General features: G+C 38.0%; 1 protein-coding gene across 1 annotated transcript; it reads right to left on the bottom strand.

Annotated features, from left to right (window-relative positions):
• Nucleotides 1-3,490: 3,490 nt before the first annotated feature.
• On the bottom strand, nucleotides 3,491-12,165 carry LOC124254317 (homeobox protein caupolican-like). The gene is made up of 6 exons (XM_046688238.1): nucleotides 11,919-12,165; nucleotides 10,444-10,653; nucleotides 8,151-8,257; nucleotides 7,354-7,652; nucleotides 4,398-5,060; nucleotides 3,491-4,185 (listed from the first exon to the last, which is right to left on the bottom strand). Exons 1-6 carry the CDS (start codon nucleotides 11,991-11,993, stop codon nucleotides 4,169-4,171), a joined length of 1,371 nt encoding a protein of 456 aa, XP_046544194.1. The 5' UTR covers nucleotides 11,994-12,165; the 3' UTR covers nucleotides 3,491-4,168.
• Between the last annotated feature and the right edge of the window lie 1,669 nt (nucleotides 12,166-13,834).

The raw sequence follows: 13,834 nt of genomic DNA, 5'->3' as shown, positions 1-13,834 counted from the left end.
GGTAGTATATATTCCCATAGATATGATATGTCAGACAGCTAGGGCAGGACAGGGGTGTCTGCACTGATGCTGCTTACAGCGCCGTTCATATAATTGTTACCACTTTTTTGCCTTTAACGCCCAATGGAATGTGTCGGCAAATGATCCAGGAATTTCTTCTTTTTTTTAAATTTGTTATTCTGTGGCGTTACCCATATATTTGACATATATAGATCCGTGATTTAGATTCTCTAGAATTCCGAATATTCACATTGTATTGTCTTTAAATTCCCAACGTTGTACATGAGTGTACTGAAACTAAAATTAGATGAAGCATTTCATTGTTTCATCATTTAAAAACAGAAATATGCTTTACATATACACGATAAAAACGAAACAGCTGACAGCTTAGGAAGACAAAACCAAGTTTCAATTATCAGATAAGAATCAAAATTAGGTTTGTCGTTCACGGAACCTTTGATTGTTTTTAGTTTTCAATTGATGCATTGCTTCGTAATTATTGCTTATGAATTTCCCCACGGCTCGCATTTGGAGCAAATACAATACACCATACCATGTACATCAGTGCATGCTGTTTGTGGGCGTAATGTATTATCAACGTCAGACAAGTCCAGAGTCTTGAAAAGACCAAGACAAACGATGAGTCGTTTATATCAGTTTCATCCCTGGGGAAGACATCTTAATATTTGATAGCGGAAACGTTCCATGTCTTACCCAAAAACGTATCATTAAGAGTAGATCTACATGTCATTTCGTTTGTCCATGTGCACAGTAAATTCCTGTTGCTTTACTATCTGGCATACTAAGTATTTCAAAATGTTTCGCGTTACGCATTGTTTGGAATGCGCCAGTTAAACCTGCTCATGAATTATTCATATACCTGCAACAATGCTATCCGATACCAATCTAACGATCTTTGTCTCCAAAATACCACCCACGAATATACATACACGGTTTATAATGATAAGTTTGGCACATCGGTGGGACGTGTGTTCGTATTGGAAACGATACAAAAAAGATGGCAGCTGGGAGGGGCAGCATGTCGAACATGTTAGATTATGACTTCAGTAAATCATGGAAGAGGCTTAAGTTCCGTCAGTTCTAACAAGAACGGCGGCTCCGACATCAACGGCAGCCTCTGCACTTTGCTGATATATAGTTTGCTTTGTACAAGTTCGTTTTTATTTGTATGAAAATAACCATATCGAACATTAAAATATTTTCTTCTGCAATACGAATTACAGGGAATGTTGTATTGTATGGTTACAAAATTGTCATCATGGACATTTTGTGAATAGAGTGAGCTTGGCTCTCGCGTCTTGGCTTCACTTTTTCAAACGAAGCAGCTGGATCAAAATGCATCGGAGATTATATTTTACTTTTTGAAGAGAAAAATTTAGAACTTTACTGCCATTTGAAAACATTTGGTATTATGGTTTGTCCTATAATTTTGTTGTTTAACGCCGCACTCAGCTATATAGATCTGAGTAATGGGGGTATTAAAACATTGATATACGAGAAAACGTACAATGTTTTAGAATGGCAACCTGACTTATAAGTTTGACTATATGAAAACATTGATATACGAATTGATATTTATATCGGAATCTTAGACCTATAATAGCAGTCTGCCATAAGACTTGAGTGAGAGAAGAAACCTGACGATTATCACGTGCAGGGCACAAATGTATCACATTTGATGGAATCATCATCAAATTAATTATGGCTGGTTTTATAAGGACGGAAATATATTTGATTGTGGATAAAGTCAAGTGTCATATTAGCCCAAGTACTTTATCACTTCAAGGATTACATCAAGCATAGAAATAACACAAGACCAGCTGTCCGGTCATGGAACAATTTTCTATAGTCAGGCTCCCAGGCAAAATATTTCTTTCTTTACAATTATTCTTCGATAGATATTTACTTCTCCGAAGAATGATTTCAAATCTTAACCTTCCCGCAATTTCGGGTAATGTAATGCCCTCGAGAATGTTTGATAAATGTTATTGTGCTTTATGTTGATATAATCAATTTTTGTGTATAAAGGAATTTAAGTTGCTGAAAAACATGTCCATATTCAATACTTGAAACACGTTTGACATTTTGACATATGTTTTATGTGCATTGTAATACATAAGTGATGTGTTATTTATGGTTTAGTACCACTGTGGGAGTTTCCTGTGAGAATAGAGGTTGTTCAATGATTGATGTCTACGCCACCAAGCTGTCCTTCATATCAAAATGAGGATACCCATACTGGATTGTATTAGAACCCTAGTCTCGTACGGTGTTTGTCGTACCCTACCCATCTCCGCTTATGAACTCAGAGACAAAATCTGCAGCGTTTAATCACATTAGACATATTACACAGCAACAGAAATGAACTTCACATGTTACACCCACAGAACCGAACCAGGGTCTTCTGTGTGAGGAGCCAGAGCTATAACCACGGTGCTAACCTTCGTATGACAGGTGGTAGTGAATACCAGTGTTGAAATACACAACTGGTTTATTTCATGTTTCAAGTCCCATTTACAAAGCTGCCCACAATGTATTATCCACTATTCGCCATAGAACATGCACAATGCATCATGCCAGATGGACGTTGAACCAAACAGCAAATTTATTTTGATTTCTTTGTGAGAGGCATTTTAGAAGTAGTGAAGATGAATGAAAACTTAGTTCTATGGATAGTCAACTTCTTTATTGCAATGAGGGCGACCTTTCATCACTTGCTTGATAACGGTGTTAGTACCTACACCGAAACGTCGCACTCATTGCAATAAAGACGTTGACTATCCATAGAACTTAGTTTTCCTTCACATTTATTTAGGTTTACCAAAATCTTAGTAAGGTAATAATGAATATCTAACAAGAACTACAAATGATATCGAAATAATTACTAACACTACAGTAATTACTAGGCAACGGTACAAGAATGTGTTAACGCTATAAATCATGTAGATTTAGCAATGAGATTTCATAAATCATACAGAACTAATAAAAATAATGAAGTTTCGTGAAGTGAACCGTCTGATGTATCCAAGTAACAACGGCGATAATTAGCATCATCGTTCTGGGGAATGAGTTTGGTATAAAAATATCTAAGGGTGTTGTGTTGAGATTAACGACGCACTGGGCAGTATCTCTGCATCATGGCAGCTTGTCGGCTTTAGACGAGAGGAAATCCTACGTGATGAGAATGAGCACGGTCGTGCCGATGACAAATCTAGAAACATTATTAAGGTGAACGGGATTCGAACCCGCGATCATACGCTTCTGGCAAGTCATTGTCGTTTGATAGTGTAATTGTGTCCCTGTATTACCTGCAGATAACGTATGCCATTATCGATATGATCTCATTTGTTGATCGTAAACGTGTGTTCAAAATGTGAGATTGTGTGATTGTTCCAACCAGTAAATCGTATTAGATGGAATTGGAAGTTATAAAACCATCACATCCTTGAATTATAATAAACGATTTTTTCTGAAAATATATTTATTGCTTCTCATGAGAACACAATTGGTCATTGAATGATTTACATAAATTATGTATGTACACCGCTAAGTACTAGCCGCTGTCAACAAATAGCAACAACAGCCTGTTGTTTGTTTCACAACAGCGCGCTGAAATTGATCAAACAATCAATTAACTGATATTAACATCAGTCCTAATAAATTACGACGGAATACCTGATAAATTAAGGTTGTAACGCACTTTTAGCAAACATGGATTTGATTAGATCCTCGTACCAATGTCTAAGAACAAAACACAAATTATGCTTTGCCTCGAACTGGCGACATGTACACACACTGCACAATACACTTCTTTAAACGTCCTTAGCACGTCGAGGTTACAATTCATAATCAAACCCCGGATGTAATTCAGCTTTTCTGGTTAAGGTTATCGCCCCTTTTTTCTCGATCTCGCCTGAAGCACCGTTAACTTCTCGTTACATGACGTCACAGTTGATGTGACGTGTTAAACACTAAAGAAGTCCCTTGTATCGCGTAAGCAGAAGTCGTGAAGCGGTTGACCCTTATCTGGTAGTGCTGCTTTTGCGTCGTCACGTGACGTCAGAGCAATTGGATGCCCGGGGCAGAGGTCACCAGACAGCAAGTGTCTATCACAGAATCTGTCTTTTCAGAACTGGTGCTGGTTACTTCATGTTCTGGGAGATTCTGGAATGAAAACAAATTAAACATTAAGAACCAGATTTATTACAATTTCAAGTTTCAGCATAGATTAACGCGATATCCAAACAATATTGTTCAATCAAAACCATTTCTTCGATGTCCTTCAAATATATTTGCTACCTTATTACTGAAAAATTGTACTATGCCTTATATTAGGAACTCAATTTTAATTTATTCACGACCTTGAGAATACTGACCTTGTCTCCTCTCTGTTTTAAGGTTCAGAGCCTCGTATTCGTAGCTCCTTTGTTCTTTGAAATATGCAACAGTTTGTTGGTGGTTATCAAAGGGTGGTGTATCTGGCGGGGTGTCCAACGGTGGTCGGGGGTGTTGACCGTTTGGACTCTGCTTCTGGGGGGAAGGGGTCTTTTCAGGAGCGCTCTCGTAGAACTGGTACCTTGGCGACCCCGTTGATGTGGGGAACACAACTGACTTGCTACTTGACTGCTCGCTCAACAGATTTGAAGACAGTTCGTGATTACCTAGTCGTGATGACGTCACATCAACACGAGATGTGGAGTGTTCGTGCGAGTTTTCAGCGGTATCACTGTCGCTCTGAGACGATGTTTCCTTTGGCTCAAGAATATGGGAGATTGACCAGATTTTAGGTTTGGGAGCACTGCTGGTGCGATTTTGAACACAGATGTTTGCCGATTGGTTGTCACGTAGAACCGGGGGGTTGGGGAGGCTGTAGTCCTTTGGCACGTGCGTGTCGTGGTTTACGGTGGTGTGCATTGCACGTGGGTCGGGCTGGAGCCGTGCTGAAACGTGTGCGTTGTCTTCAGCATCAGAGATATCGGACAACTGTACTTCACTATCTTCATCTTCGGACTTCACCGATGGAGCACTGGCTTCGGTTTCTGAAACAAGAATACGAATATAAGAACGTGTGAACTTTCAAATCCTGGTTAACTGTGTACAGAACTATCTTAACCAATATCTGGATCATATCGCTGCCGTCCAAACATCCGGGCAACAGAAATGCAAGTGAAGCCATGCTTCATACAATATCAGCCAAACATAAACACACACCCGTTCTCAGCCCCCTGCAAAACGTGGGTAGAAGTGCTTGGCTATCGCACTATCTCCTGTCGTATCACTACACCCACGGCGGTGTCATATATGATTGACATGTTTGTGTTTCGGCGGCAAATATTTTGATCAATGCGTGCACACAATTTCACAAAACTTATCGCAGTACTAACTCGAGCGGCCAAACACGGCGATTTGGGAGAGGGCATGATTTTATCATAACACAGACACACTTATGTGTCATATTCGTGAACCAAGACTGGGAAGGGCTCTTGATAGCCACCATGTAACATATGTTAGTACCACAGATGCGATTAGGAAGATTCCTTTAACACCATAACAACTAATATTTCATAATTACAAAGTTTTCATTCCGCTAAGACATGTCAATGTCGATGACGAATGTATTCATTATGAGGAAATCAGCATATGCGCTGAAATGGTTATTATAAAATATCATGAACGATATGATTTCACAACAGTAACATAATGCAAGGTCATTCCTGTTGTCAGTTTAAATAAGATACGCTGTTTAATTCAATTAAATTAGTTACGCTATTCCATGAAATAAATATATTTCCACTAGAATTCAGGCTGCTTCATAGAAGACAGAATGACAGTGTGGTCAATATTGAAATCGACAGATGTACATTTCGTCAATGACAATCATCCCTTGCTGCGTTTAAAGGAAACCCCAATGTTTCCATGCAATTAGTTAGTAAAGGATGGTGTCAATTTCTAAGAATCGTTCAGCCGCGAAATACCCATGAAACTTTGATCAGATGGAATCCTTAATCCCATTTAATAAATTATCTACGTCAAGGAGTACCATATTTAATTTCAAGAGCACTTATTCATTTTAAATGACACACACTGGACTAAGGTTTCGATTTGGACTACAACTGCACACCAAGCCTATGAATTCATGTCAACATCCTTTCTGCATAGGGAGGATGCCACAATGGACTATAACAATACCTGAAATTCATCTTAAACGTTTTCAAACGGTGCGTGAAATTTATGGTTAATTCCGGAACAGTGCTGTTGTCGATCTTCCTAATAAACATCTCGAACAGAATGTTTAAATGATAGGTTGTTAATGGTTTTCAAAGAGTTCCCTTTCGCGCCTCTTAGAGTCTATTGTTGACAAGCATAAACGCATCACAAGCCATTACTATTTGTAATAAATCTTTTGAGGGACAAAACCGCAATGTTGTAAGCCTGCCTCCCCTGCTGTTAACGATATTAAAAACATATTACAAACTCTGGCATCCACTCGCGACAAACTTGGTCTTTGATGAAAGACACAAATGCACGCACCGAGAGGCGTTTAACCGAAACAGGACCAGTCAAAAGACTGAAATTAATTGTGGTTGAAGTGGAGTGTAAATCACAACTTTAATGTCACGTGAGTCGAATGTAAAGAATGTGAAGCGTATCTTTCGCTAGTCTTTACACGCGGTAAGATTATCAAAAATTGGTCCAAAGTCTTAAAACTTTAACCCAGTGTGCATAATAATCAGTTGTATCATCTGTCAAGAGATCGCCATGTCAGTTTCACGTAAAGCAGTGTCTATTTCACTATTCACTGCTGTGCCTCTCTAGCCCCAGTGGTGTTGATAGCACGTGTATTTCACGTGGTGCTGGTCAGTGTCTGAACAAATACTAATATTTACCCTGATCGACTAACATTCCCTCAAGTTATTTTATTCAAACAATACTGATCCTCTTTATCAGATGAGATAAACAGATTAAAGGATTATCGTTAGCGCATGAAGCGATAATCCAGTGCCGTATAAATGACACATGAGCATAGAACAATAGCCTGTTGTTCGCGTTGTTGCTATTATTCATGCTATTATTTCCCAATAATCTAGTTTAGACTGGCATGGGTCTATTGATTCAAGAATTTAAGCTGACAATGGACCAGCGATCTTACCATAACTGACAATGATTTGTTTGAAAACAGGGTCCTAAAGAAATTAGTCTAATCGAGACTAAATTAGATAGCTGATCACGACACATAATCCTGAGTCTTCTTTCTTAAACCCCGACGTTATGTGTTAAGGAAAGTTTCATATGAAATAGCACTTTCCCAAATGATTTATACTTTGTAATTACCTGATTTATCAGCTTGTGAATCTTTTTCGTTGAGATCATCTTTGTCATCCTCATCGTCGTCTCGGTCAGTGCCGTCCCAACACATCTTGTTCTCCTTCTTAAGGCGTCGTCTAGCGTTAGCAAACCATGTGGATACTTGTGTCATTGTCATTTTCGTGATGATAGCCAGCATGATTTTCTCCGCCTTGGTGGGATAGGGATTTTTCCTGTGTTCGTTCAGCCAAGCTTTAAGTGGACTTGTCGTTTCGCGAGTCGCTGCCTTCCTTCGTGCGGCGCTATTCAGGTCCAAGCCTGCGTAACTGAAAACGAAAGCCATAATGGAATTAGCCATCTTATTTCGCCATTTCATTACGAACCTGGCTGCACTTCCTTTTGAAGGCGAGGGCGTCAATGCGAGGCTGTATAATAGGGTTTCAGGCCTACTGGCCAGGCGAGAAACTTTCGTGTTGGCTTTTTAACCCCCACTTAATGCAACAATACCGAAATCAAGCGCTCGTTTCACTCAACATCGTTTAAATACAAGAGCGCTGTAAATGAAATTAATGAAATACAAGGACGATGGGAGAGAGCCCATCGGATGAAAGGACTCTGGGGGTCCCGGTGCATTGTGGGAAGAATGCAATCTCAATTCCAACCCCTAGCAAATAATATCGCTTTAATAGTTCCCCTAGAAACCATTTGCTGTTCTAAACGCACCCCATGAACCCCGAACAATCGTCGATTCCGTGTTTGGATTTTCTGCATAGATATGCTAAGCGACACCCACTCGTGTGAGGGGTCGGGACGTTAGTACTTACAAAGTGCTGTAGGGGTGAAGAGCAAGGGAAGGGTCGTAGTGGTGGGCGAGGGTAGGGGCGATCGCCTTCCAGGATTCTCTGTCGGGTCTGAGTCCGGTAGCACATGTCTGAAATAAACACCATAATTACTAAAATTGACCTCTAAATGCAAGTATCTCTTTAATTCGTTTCATGGTATATTAATGAAATATACACCACCTTATTTGAAATTGACACATACTAAAGCGTTGTTTGAAAATGCTAAGGCTGTGATATTGATGATGGAGTGTTGACATTCGAAAAAGCATATGTAGACATAGCCATGTATTTAAAAGGCGTTCACTCACAAATTGTATTAAATAAATATTCTAGAAATACCCATAACTGTATAACTTAAGCATATGACATACTTAACTCCCTTTAGATAAATACCTGTGTTTTAATACATTTGCAAACACATTGGATATAAGAATTTCCTCGGAATCGAATAAGTCAAATAAATATCGAATAAATTTAGATTGTGTAATTACAGGATATCCACACCAAAATTCGAAGCCTTAAGTTAACAGTCGAGAGACGGCCATGTCCTCTTAAAGCACTTTATCAAACTGTAATCTATAGCTGAATTAATCGACTTGAACAGATCCATCTGTGAATATCTTCTATTATCTGTTATCAATCCAGATTTATAATAGAAGTTTTATCGGCATCAAGGATCTCTGTAATCATCAGTAATTATATTTCCGGTTTTCAGGCTTATTTTGAATAGAATAATAAACAGCCGTTTTGTAAAATACCATCGATTTTGTCATTACATTGTATCACGTTATTCAATATCTGCCCATAGTGTAACAACTAGGACTGCTGAAATCGTAAACCCTCTACTGTCGTGTAAATAAAATTCAATATTAAACAGTTTGTCTTAAATTACTGACAACGGCGTGATGAGAGTTATGCATACGGAGCTCATACTGAATGCTGTGTTGAATCTGAGCGGCACATGATGTGTGAATGTGACCATTGTCGTGAGAAAACGGTCGTTAATTATTGAAAACGCAACAGACAAGCGTCTAAGCTGAAACCGATCACCTCATCGCCATAATTCATCCCACAGAAATAAAAGAGGACGTGAAAGTGAACGACTCAATTTCGAAATGAAGTATTATGCGAGAATGTAGTATTTGTTATTGTGTGTCCACGAATTGTACTTGCAGACAAAACGTCACTTCCATAAACCACAAATATCAGATAAAGTGTCATTAAAATCTTCTAATGAGCCCTCATTGCGATAAAATAGAACTAACACGTCGTTATCCTCCAGCAATGGGATGCACGTGTGTGCCGGCTACTTGAAATGGATAGGCAATTTAAATAATAATATAATTTCTGGAATCATGAACTGAGAGAAATCGGAACGCTGGAGTCTTTTTACCATGCTGTAGCCCGCATCGTACGACTTGTTCAATTAATAGCGATTAGTCTGTTCAGATAAAATTGTAACATATTTCCTGTCTGAAATGCCTAGTGGTTGTACTGGATTGGATGCATGACTTTCACGTGTCAATTAAAAGTGTTCATTTCACCGAGGCTTGATTTAACAGGCGTGTTTGAGGTCTAACCTGGAAGAAATTATTAAACATGTCGCGACATAGTTCCTTAGATAATTTAAACAATTTATTTGAAATTTAATATCGAAGTTTGTTTCAAATTTGAATTTTAAAAATCTTTTGACAGGGGTTATTTTAGTATGCATCAAAAGGAATTATTCATATCTTGGCTACATAACAACAGTGTTGCGATTATTAGGATACCGAATTTCATTGCTTTGGCTCGACAAAATGTCAATTTTTGCTAAATAAATACCTCAGCTGTCGTAAATAAATCAATTATGTATGTGAAACTGGATGAAACTGATTACAAAAAAAAGGGAATCGCGATCTTTGAATAGACTGATTGCGTCGGTGATTTTTTTGTTATCCACGCTCTTAAATTACTGGAAATTTAATTCATTCAAATGCATTTGTATTGGGACGATTGTGGCATTAATTATTCAGACATTGTCATCATGGAACAGATTGAACACGGCGATGTATCTGCGCGTGCTTTTACGCTTGAAATTAGATATGTTGATCTTGAATTTTTAATTCTTAAAATATCGATGACAAGACATAAAATGAAATGAAATTGCACAATTGATGAAAGCTGGTTAAAATAGGATCTCATATTTTTAAATAATTGTCCTTTGGGGTGTTGTATTTTGTGTGTGTGCAGAATCGTCACTTGAGTCAGGTTTATGTGTATGAAATCAACTTACCAAGGGGGATCTGAATGCTGAGGGTTCGCCTGACCCCGGGGAATGGCCTAGGGCACGGAGACCGTCTGGAGATCCAAGGCTGCCATGGTAGGAGAGACCCTCGGTGCCAATTTGGCAGAGACAAACAGCTTGACCTGTACAGGGATCGGTGACGAAGGGACGGCCATTCTCACACACTGGACCCGAGGGAGTCATTCTCGCTTGAGTGTGCTGTAAATATAAAGAAAAATTATTATATATATTAAATCGTATTCAAAATGTATTAACTCAGAGCTTTATTGTTCTTCTGTGATCTATTTCCGATGGTATTTTTTAAAACTGTGGCTCTTGTTATTGTAACTATAGGACTTGGGTTTGACGATGTGTAGTTTTAAACGCCGACATTAAATGCCAGGTTTATTCACGTGTTGAGCTTCCAGAGAATTATCTCATATACAGATTCAAACTGTTTAACAATTTATGGTATTAAAGATGTGATATTCAATGACATCATCAAGTAAACTTATTGTATGTATGTTCATATATATGTATATTTCTTTTTCAGCAATGTGTTTCAAGATATAGAATCAAATAGTTGAGCTGTTCGTGAATAGTTATGAAAATATTAGACTAGTGACTGAACATGCTATTCATAATATTTCATCCATAATTTGAATATCTAAACATTTAAACCACACAACAAAACGGCTACAGTGTTACAATACCTCCCAATGTGTATATGACGAAGAAAATCATATTCTCAACACGCAAAAAGCTTGTCAATAAGCAGTTCAGAATAGGTTAAACGGTTGATTCACATGTTAATTTCAAGCATGACATTAACCGACAAGTGTGACGGATAATTGATGGATATGTAGCAGTGAGATATTTACATAAACTGTACTTATCAGTGCTATTGACATCCGCATCAAAGGCAACTACGTGTACATATAGCCAGCAACTCACACGGGTCAACTTATTTCAATATACACAATTTCTAGTCAAATTTGATCATAAAGGCAAGGGTGTCAAGAACCAGGTGAAATTAACACTTAAATTTACAGGTGTTGTCATCATGACTGTATTATTCATTTCACGTTCTGGGATATATTTGAGTAGGAACATTACATTTAACCAGGTAAAACGTTTTATATGTATTATGCCAGAGGGAAATAAAATATCAAGAGAATAAATGTTTGATTACAAGCAGTAAAACTACCATTATATGATCAGAGTATCTCGTTCAGGTTACACTTGTCTTCAGATTTATGTTAGTTAATAAATCTGAGATTTAAAAAAGAAGGAAGAACTTTACCAGTAAACATGTGTTTTTTTCAAATGTTGTTTATTACCCAATCATAACATGATTCTGTCAGACATAAACATAGGTAAGGCTAAAAACGCGTCTTAACAAAATAACACGTGAATATGGGTAATATCAATCATAATAATGACTATCATAGCCGTATATATAAAAACTCAAAGAATGCACCTACCTGTGAAATGTTGGAGGTAGTATCAGTGATAGCGCTAGGGAACGCCGCAGCGAGGGTGAAGGGCGAACGGTACATCCTCAAATCGTATGACACACACAGTCCAATTCAAAGGTATGGTCCGAAATCGGAGCGATGTCCGATTGAATCAACAGTATACAAGTCAAATTTGTTCCAAAGTGGACAAAAATCGCCCGGTACAGCGCACGTTCAGTATTCCGCTAACATGAGATCTTGTATTTGCTTGGAGAGAAGACACTGAGCAATAGACGATGATCCCTCGGCAGGCCTGGGTAATAAGGCCACCCGATGACGCTGATTGGCCGAGCGCATACAATGACACGAGGCTCGTCACGCTGATTGGTTCAGGGTTGATAGCTGGCTCCGCCTATTATTTACAATACATCACTCTGTCTTTCCAACGCTAAAGCAAGGGAGGTTTCCGCAAATATGGGGAATTTTACACTTAGTGAGCAGATAAAACTCTCTCGTTTTGTTGTCACGGAGCTTGCCTGAGCGCCATTTTGCTGCATGCCAGAAAACTCACGCACATTTCTTGTAGCAAATTAAATTTGATTAGCGTATAGTGCCTCGTTCACACCAGTTTTTTGTAGCGTGTTTTGAAATATGTGTTGAAAAGTGTATTTAATCAGAACTATAATACTTATATATTCTTACATCACAAAACCGCAATTTTGAATCACTTATGTCGAAAATATGTTTAATGTTTTCAATATTAAAATGTGTGCATGTAATTTTTAATATTTAAAGATAAGGTCAGTATGTCATAAACATTGATCCAATTGTTCTTGTTTCAAAGTTGAAAAATGTAAAAGAGCTATTTAACAATGAAAACCCCTAACGTTGTCAGATTCGATCATTTCCGTAAAATGATTTCAAAATACATATTCTTGTCATATAAGGTTGTTCAATTTATTTTGTCGATAATTGCAATTAAGAAAGAAACAAGAATTAAACTGTTCTTATCATTTTCTTTATGATATGATACATAATTCGTCAAAATTGTTCCTATTTCGTAGCGTGTTTTTAGATATTCAACACAAAATTGAATCATGTCTCAACCGAATTATGCATTGAAAAATTATTATAATTTGTCATCTGAACGTATTTCTTCGAAACGTGCCAAAATGTTTCATTAGATGTATTTAAGAATTTAAAATGTTCATTTAAATGCAAAGTGTATGTGAATTCAATTACTACATGTTCGCGAGGGTTTTGCATTAATATTTAACAAGTCCGTGTTTATTACCACATCCAGTATTTTCCCGGGGATCGTGAAAGTGTTACAATATATCTACATCATGACTGGTGCCGTGTCTATTTCGCTTACTGAAACGGGCGACGTAAACAAGGCAGTGCCAAACAGCTACCATTGTCCATATCACTGACACTGATTACTGATCATTATAATTGTCCTCCCCTAAAGATCGATTCCCTTGCGCGCTCTAAAAGTCACATTGACGTCATAAAACGTAAACAATTACCACCATGTCAGCAATAATTGTTGAAAAAATAAAAACATTAGAAATCAGTGAACGGCTCTGTAATTGTCTGTGGCTACCGTGGCTACACGCCCGTGTCGACATGCAACACGCATTGGACGTACAGGTGTGAAATTGATCACAACTGACAATGCGTGATGTCCGTGGCATGTTTATTTCAGTAGTTAACTTGCTGATCACTATCGATTGCAGTAAAAACTAACGTTTTTAAATTGTTGATGGCACAAACTAGATGTGAATACCCGTCCTTCACTGACTGTTTTATTTCAATTGACAGTAATTAATCCTCCTGTTAACCGACCACTGATCGCTGACGTTGAAATTTAGAACCCGGCTGAGATTTTATGTAAATAGAGTGTCTTGGAAGTGTTACAAAGTTTGTTCAGTATTTGTTTT

This window comes from Haliotis rubra, unplaced genomic scaffold (assembly GCF_003918875.1).
Source record: "Haliotis rubra isolate DU_JTF1 unplaced genomic scaffold, ASM391887v1 Scf57, whole genome shotgun sequence".
NCBI classification, from domain to species: Eukaryota; Metazoa; Mollusca; class Gastropoda; order Lepetellida; family Haliotidae; genus Haliotis; species Haliotis rubra.
The sequence above is the reverse complement of the archived record's forward strand: the minus strand, read 5'-3'. Positions and strand labels throughout refer to the sequence as shown.